The 8,256-nt window shown below is 32.5% G+C and overlaps 1 protein-coding gene across 1 annotated transcript; it reads left to right on the top strand.

Annotated features, from left to right (window-relative positions):
• The first annotated feature begins 3,911 nt into the window (after positions 1-3,911).
• On the top strand, positions 3,912-8,094 carry LOC110800268 (uncharacterized). The gene is made up of 7 exons (XM_022005574.2): positions 3,912-5,110; positions 6,239-6,355; positions 6,542-6,720; positions 6,811-6,904; positions 7,000-7,077; positions 7,205-7,306; positions 7,655-8,094. The coding sequence occupies exons 1-7, from the start codon at positions 4,634-4,636 to the stop codon at positions 7,790-7,792; spliced, it is 1,185 nt and encodes a 394-aa protein (XP_021861266.1). The 5' UTR covers positions 3,912-4,633; the 3' UTR covers positions 7,793-8,094.
• The last annotated feature ends 162 nt before the right edge of the window (positions 8,095-8,256 follow it).

The following is an 8,256-nucleotide window of genomic DNA, read 5'->3' as shown; positions in this document are numbered from 1 at the left end:
TTGAAAAACATATTATTATGATATACTTCCTCCTTTTCTTTTTACTTGCAACACTACTCTAAAAAAGAAGCATTACAATACTTGCAACCACTGTAAATGGAAAACTATTTTGTAGACAATGTTATTTATACCCTCCCTTTATTCTTAACTCCTAACCTCCAAGCCACTAAATAAAATAGAACTTTCCATTTATATATATCCTAACAATAAAGAAGTTTGATTTATTATTTTTTTTAAGTGTGTGAAAAAAAAGTATGTTGCAATTATAATGAAACAGGAGGAGTACTACATGTGAAAATCCTAAAAGGTAGGAAATTAAATAAAATTTTATTTTTACTACTTGATAAAAATCAATCATGACATACATGGACATCTTATCGTACATAACAAGGTAGTTAATTGTCTGTATTAATAATATAATGGATGTATTATTATTATATTAGTTCATCATTTTTAAATTAAGTTCTTAAATTCGAGGGTTAATAATTAAAATGAGATACCATAAATGGAATAAGTAAAGAATAAAAATGGACGGGGTTTAACATTAAAATATGCTACGAAAAATTCATATTTTAAAAAATCAATAGGCATATAAATATATGATCACGTGGTACCAGGAAAATATACTTTGGTAGAAATCAACTAATTAGCACCCATGTAATCATGCAGAAGCAATTAATATAATCATTCCAATAAGCGTATTCAAGCTAGGTAAATAGGCTAAAACAAAATTGAAACGAAATACCAAGCTAAGTAAATGTGAACATTTTTCTTTTTAAGTCTCTAATAACGTTTTAATTATCTAGCATCATTTAAAATGTCAATTATCAGTAGCATAAACGTATATAAATTGATTTCTAAATTTTATAACTACTCAAAAGTTATATTATTATTCTTCTCAACCAGTATAGTAGTTTCCATATAATCTAATATTAACTTTCTAATTTTATAGAAATCCCGTGCAATAGTACGGACACATACTAGTTACAAGATTACTGTAAAATATGAGTATTTGCATGTAAATTGTAATAACGTTTCTAAACTATAAAGAATTAAAACATATACGGTTACACAAATTCTTATACATTTATGTTCCCCATACATATAGGGATTTAACCTCCCTGACATATACATATGCATGATTATATTTGTGTCTTTATCACCTGTAATTAACATTGCTCTTGAGAATGGTGAATTTCTGATCCCCGCTACTGAAGTAGAAGAGTAATATTTATAGGAGATGGATCGACTCCCCTACTGGACTTGATAGGTTTGGGCTCGGGCCCATTTTGTGACTTGAGGGTCTTTAACCTGGTCTGCTTGATTTGTTTATTTTAGGCTAACAATACGAACTAGCCCAAATGTCTATGACCCAAATTGTATTTGGTTGATTCGGGTATTTAGTTTGAGTGAATTAAATAGTTAAGATGGATTAACATTATGATATCGGTCCAAATTAATTAATTTAGTTTAATTGTAATACACTATAAATTTTTAGTGTCTACAGACCTAACCATGCAAAATGGATTGGGTGTTACCCATACATAAAACCGAATTCTCCTACCACAATATAACTTGCACTGCAAAATTATGCATTATTAAAGACGGATTTTGAGACGGATACCATAAGCTAGCATCTCAAATTTGGGGTGGATTGAATACAAAAATTGTCTCTAAGAAATAATTGAGATGAAATTTTATATGGAGTTCAGATGTTCCGTCTCAAATTTGTAATGGATTCGCTAAAATTCCGTCTCAAAATTGTAATGGATTTGCCAAAATTCCGTCTCAAAATATTTGAGACGACTTCTATAGGACGCCCTATTTCCATCTCAAATCCGTTTTTAATCGTCATTTTGATAAGAAATTGGACTAAATAGAGATAAATTTTCTCATCTTTATAAAGTGATTATTTTATAGTGATATAACCATATACCTATTTTTCACCTCTACATGAACCGCTAACCGATTATTAATTTAGAAAAAGTCAGTAATTTATTAATTTATTCTAAAAATTGACCCATAAATGTTATTTTAAGCCAGATACTATGATACTGTATTACAATACTTGGGGTAACTCTCGTTCTTTTTAGCTTTTTTCTTAATTCTTTATGTTTATGAGTTATTTTATTTTGAAAAATTTTGGACCAATTCCTTGAAATAACAAGATACCAACGACGTAAGAGGAAAGAAGTGGTCTAACTTTGCCACCAACTTGTACGTGGTCTTGCTTAAAATATGTCTCAATATTATTTTTTGAATGAATGGGCAATTAGAAAATACAAATTATTCCGTATAAAAAAAACAAATTATAAAGTAATGAGGGAGATTCAAACATATGATTTATCGTACATATACCTTCGGTTTTAACGACTAGGTCAAGAAATTATATGGATCTCAACATTGTTCATACACATGTTTTAATATTTCTAGATCGATCAGAGTATTAATCATTTTTGCTTCAAAAATAGATAGAGCATGGATGAAGTTTTTTATTGATGTTGCTGTATGCTTTGGTTGAATCTATTTTTCCTTACTTTGCCCATAATAAACAAATGCGTAAGGTTTGTAATTAGAATTTTTTTACCGGGTGGCGGTTTGCCAATGATTTTTTTTAACCTAATATTTCGCAGGGTTTATTAAAAAGTACTCGTGAGGACTGAGGAGTAATATTGATTCTCAAATTAGACTATATCGGATGAACATCACTAATGCCTGTGTACAATAAATATTATAAAGCGGATATAAAGTTATTTTAAAATTCGGAAAAGTTACCTCGATAAGTGTAAAAGTTATTATTTTTTTAGTGATAAAATGTTTCTTTTTAATAAATTGTTTTAAAATATAAAAAGGTAGTCAAAACATATTAAAAGTTACCAAGATAAAAGTTACCCTGACTGGTATGTGTAAGACCTTTTGGATGAACATCATGTTTCCTTGATCATCCAACGATTAAAAATAACCCAACAACTTACCAAAAGCATAGCATAATTTTCTAAGTTTCTATTCAACGCGCGACTAACATTTTACTTTCTCTCATGTCTATATATTTTAATAGAAAAACTTTTTAAAAAATGTTGTTATGTTTGAAAATTCAGCGTTGAATCAACTTGTGAATAAAAAACACCGGAGTTAACCTCTAAAATTAGACATTTAAACAATATCATGTCAAAACGTATCAAGAATGATATTTAATCAAGTCTTATCTTAAAATCATGATGGCATCTCAAGGGTATTAGGGATAAACCGTAGCTATATTTTAGGGATATAAGGTTAAAGTTCAAAAATCACAAAATTCGAAGTAACTAATGAATTTCTTTGAACTTTCATAGTTTCTCTTAGTTAACTTTGTGAACTTTCTTACTTCGCATGAGTTACGAGGAGATGACCATTGAGGTAAGTTGAGGCTCTATTCACTCCTCAATATATCTCATGGGGTTGAACTGTCGAAGAAATTTCAACTCAAGCACAATTTGCCATGATAATTCGTTTAATAAGTGGTCATAGGCCGAATAAAATTTTCAATTTCTCATTCACTAATCTGATATTTCTCAACCAGATTTGTATTAAATTTTTAGTTATTTGAATAAATAAATAAAATTATAACCAATCCATATTAACTTGTGACCCGAGATAATTTTTGTGTAAATTACGAAACCGCTAAAAATCACCTGTCAACCTACACAAAATGTAAAATCGCTGAGAACCAACATTTTTGTAAAAAAAAGTTGTAGTTAATTAATTTGTTAGAGTTGAATTAAGTTAAACTCATTACAAAGGTAAATACCATACTTTCATTCATTAAACAAATTCCAATTTTCAAACCCCACCAAAAAAAATTCAACCTTCTCAACGTTCCAAAACTTTGTCCTTACCAAAATAAATCTCAAAATAAATCCAAAATCTCCAAATTATTATTTTTTTTTAAAAAAAAACCCAAAAAAGAAGTGAGCTCCATCCTCCAGCCACCTCGAGTAAGGGTGGCTGTCAACACAGACACCAAGCTGAATCTCCGTCGTGTTCTCCTCACCTCTCTTTCTCTCTCCTAAATCCATTTCTCCGCAAACTCCGCACATTTTTTTTTTTTTTGATCTTTATTCTACATATTATTACCCTTTTTTTTCTTCTTTTCCAGTTACCTCCAAATTTTGCATTCCTCAAATCAAAGACAAGGAAAAAAATTCCCACTTTTTTCCTTGTTTATTTCTAAAGAAAATAAAATTCCCCACTTTGTTGTTGGAATTATTTTGAATAAAATTCCTTTTGTTGTTGATATTCATTGTTAATTTTGTTTGTCTTTATTAGTTCTTGGTTGAATCTGTTAAATTTCATCCAATCATTTGCAATTTTGGATAAAAAAGAAAGGATTGTACAGTGATTTTTTTTCCTTCAATTTTATCTCATTAGATTCAATTTCTTCCCCCCAATTGGGTGTATGATTAGATCTTCCTGGAATCATCTTTGTAAATTTTCAAGTTTTCTGGACAGAATTTGGGGTTTTTACTTTTCTGGGCATTGAAAATTAGCAATTTGGCTCAAAATTTGAACCCTTTCGATCAAATCTAAACTTCTGGGTCCTAAATTTTGACCCCCTCTTGAAAACTTCGATCAATTGAAAAAAAAACCCAGAAAAATGTATGCAACTCAGAGCAAAAGAAACATGTCATTTGAGTACCAGGCTCAAATAATCAATTACAGGCCAAGTCTTCATACAAGAAGGGCAAATTTGACAGTAAAATTCCAAGATATTTATGGGTTTTCAGTGGAAGGGAATGTTGATGATGTGAATGTGTTGAATGAGGTGAGAGAGAAAGTGAGGGAACAAGGTAGGGTTTGGTGGGCATTGGAAGCTAGCAAAGGTGCTAATTGGTATCTTCATACTCATGTTTCATCAACCCTTAAAGCATCCCTTAAATTGTCAGCTTTAGCTAATGCTATCACATTGAAGAGGTTAATTAGGAAAGGGATCCCCCCAGTTTTGAGGCCTAAGATCTGGTTTGCATTGTCTGGTGCTGCTAAGAAGAAATCGACCGTGCCTGAGAGTTATTATGATGATCTTATTAAGGCGACGGAGGGAAAGGCTACAGCTGCCACGAAACAGATTGATCATGTGAGTTGAATTGGTCCCTTTTGGCACAGTTGATCAGATTTTTCTAACAGTTGAAGGATTGAGCCATGAATTTTATTATATTGGATTTGTTTGTTTATTGCATCCTATATTTGTTGGGTTGTTGATATTTTCTGAATTTGGTTCGATTGGGATGTTTTTTCTGTGCATTTAACTTTAGTTTCTTGTAACATTTATCTTAGAAATGTCAAATTAGTGGACATGTTGCTAGATGGAGACTCTTTGCATTGGAGAATAGGTTATCGATAATATTTGCCTTATTGAGGTTTTTGAGTTTGCACTTTGTCCAAATAAGCATCGACCAATAGGGTTCCTTTTCCGATATGTGTGTACTTCGTAATGGTTGATGGCATTATACATCTGGTAATTTTAGTGTGATAATGTACCTAGGTCATAATTTTTGTGTCAAGAGGTAGTTGCTTTCCAATGTAATTGAGGAGTTGACATTCCAAATTTATGTTATTTTTGCAGAATGTGGTGTGGTGTTCCTATCATTTTTGGTGGATCATGAGATTTTATGTATAGTCATGCTTATGGTATCACACTATTGCTTGAGTAATGTGTCTGCAGGTCTCAAATTTGGAGTTCTGTGGATTTTTATTGATATCACTTTATCATAGTGTAGTCTTGCAGTCCTGACAGAGCAATTCAACTGCTATAGAAGTCAAAGAGAAGGGAATGGTTAGCCTAGGACTCTTTTGATCCTCCAAATGCATACATTTCATTAAATAGTTTGTAAATGGGTGGGGAAATACAACAAAATCATTTTCCATTTATGATTTGATATAAACATTATGTAGGTCACTCTCTCGAAAAGAAACAATGATCTTGAAGTGCAGAGCCAAATGGTTTGCAAAAACCTGAGTTGACAGCATCCTGTATGCACCATTACAAATTCGTTGCTTAACAGTTAGTGAACGAGTATAACACTTCAATTTTGTATATTTGGAACCACACTGACCATATTTATATCTGTTAGCCTATCAGTGACATGAAAATGGAAAATATAGGTTACTGTTGTGACTGACGTACATGCATATTGATTTAAAATTTTGTAGGAAATATGAAAAAAATTCTTCAGAATTTATGAATTTTTCAACATATTTGCAGGACTTGCCTCGAACTTTCCCTGGCCACCCTTGGTTGGATACATCAGAGGGGCATGCAGCTCTCCGACGTGTTCTTGTTGGGTACTCATTTCGTGATTCTTATGTTGGTTATTGTCAGGTGATTTTCCCATTCTGTTGATTGTGGCAACATAAGGGATTGACATCATTATACCTCACGTTTTTTCTCATTTTGCCTTGTTGTTACCATAATTACTACCGTTATTTGTTCCTGTTCTATATTATATATGTAGAAGAACAGAAAACTCCTGCTGCACTCACTGACCTAGTTAATTTGTTGCTTCAGGGTTTAAATTATGTTGCAGCATTATTATTACTCGTTATGAAGACAGAAGAAGATGCTTTTTGGATGCTAGCTGTCCTACTGGAAGATGTTTTAGTCAGTGACTGTTACTCAAATAACTTATCTGGGTGCCATGTTGAGCAAAGAGTTTTTCAGGATTTACTCACTCAAAAGTATCCAAGGTACTAACTATTGTACAGAGTATTTCCATAAGAAATTGATATCAACTGTTTTGATTGCTTATTATACAACCTTGGGAACAAAAATTGCAGGATAGCTGCTCATTTGGAAGCCTTGGAATTTGATGTCTCCCTTGTCGCCACCGAATGGTTCCTGTGCCTCTTTTCGAAAAGCTTACCGTCAGAGGTTTGATCAAAGATATTTCCCTTGTACTTGTTTTTCAGTTTTTAAAGTTTGTTCCCTTATTCATAATTGCTACATTTCTGGAGTCCATTCCCCAGACAACTATGCGGGTATGGGATGTCCTTTTCTACGAGGGTGCGAAAGTTTTGTTCCATGTAGCTTTGGCTATATTCAAGGTGACTATCTTTCCTAATCCTTTGTCCTATCAGTAACTTTGTGTTGTAAAATTTAAATTGGAAGGAAGTCCACCTTTTACTCCGTATGACAATGTGATGGAACATTTTGTTAAACTCTGAATTGCAGATGAAAGAAGACGAGTTGCTTCTGAGCCATCATGTTGGCGATGTAATAAACATATTGCAGAAAACTACTCATCACATGTTTGATCCTGATGATTTATTGACGGTAAGCTTCAGCTCGTTCTGAATTTAATTCTGGTGAAGGCTATATCAGTTTTTAGCTTAGATAACTATGCTACTTGGACTCTTCATTTTACCTCAACCTAAGTCGGATATTCAACAGTCAGACTTAATCACTTGACTTCCTTTTGGTCCAAAATCATCATTCTGACAGTAGGAGTCTGGGACATATACCAGTTTCCTGACATGAGTACTCTTAGAAACTTGATCTTCCCGGAGTGAGCTGTCGTCGTTTAGGTTATGTTGATTTAAGAAATGAAGATTCCAGCAATCATATGTTTTTAAAATAAATAAATAAATGAGGGGATCCTGAGTTGTTGGTACTTGGGTGCAGGTGGCGTTTGATAAAATAGGTTCTATGACAACCAACACAATATCAAAGCAGAGGAAAAAGCAGGAACCGGCTGTGATGAAAGAACTTGATCAGAGATTTAGAAGACTAAATTCCCTGAAAGATGCAGTTGGGCAGTAGACCAAAAGTGTAACTGTAGATGCCCCAAGGCATATTTGCAACTGCAACTGTGACCGGAGGCATTTTTGTGCTTGTAATATCAAGTACATTACATTACTGCAGAAATATAGTTTATGTATTCTGTAAATTAACAAAAACTAGTAATTACATCCCTAAAGAGGGCAAGCTCTGATATATATGTATGCCCCTTGTTGGCTTGTTAAATCACACCCCTTTTTGTTGTTGTTTTTAGGTTTTCCCAAGTGTAAATGTTCGTTTCTCACCAACAGCAGGAACACAAATAAGAAATTTAGATTATAATACTTCTTGTCCAACTATTTCCAATTCGATGGATCTAAAGTACGAATTTTAATCTATTCTACCATTTATTACAACTTCTGGATCAAAAGTACAAGTAAGATTTTGGAATTGAAATTCTAGTTTTACCCAAATACTTTGGAATTGCATCTCAAGATTTTAAATTT

This window comes from Spinacia oleracea, chromosome 2, assembly GCF_020520425.1.
Source record: "Spinacia oleracea cultivar Varoflay chromosome 2, BTI_SOV_V1, whole genome shotgun sequence".
NCBI lineage: Eukaryota > Viridiplantae > Streptophyta > Magnoliopsida > Caryophyllales > Amaranthaceae > Spinacia > Spinacia oleracea.
This window is presented reverse-complemented; position numbering and strand designations above follow the sequence as displayed.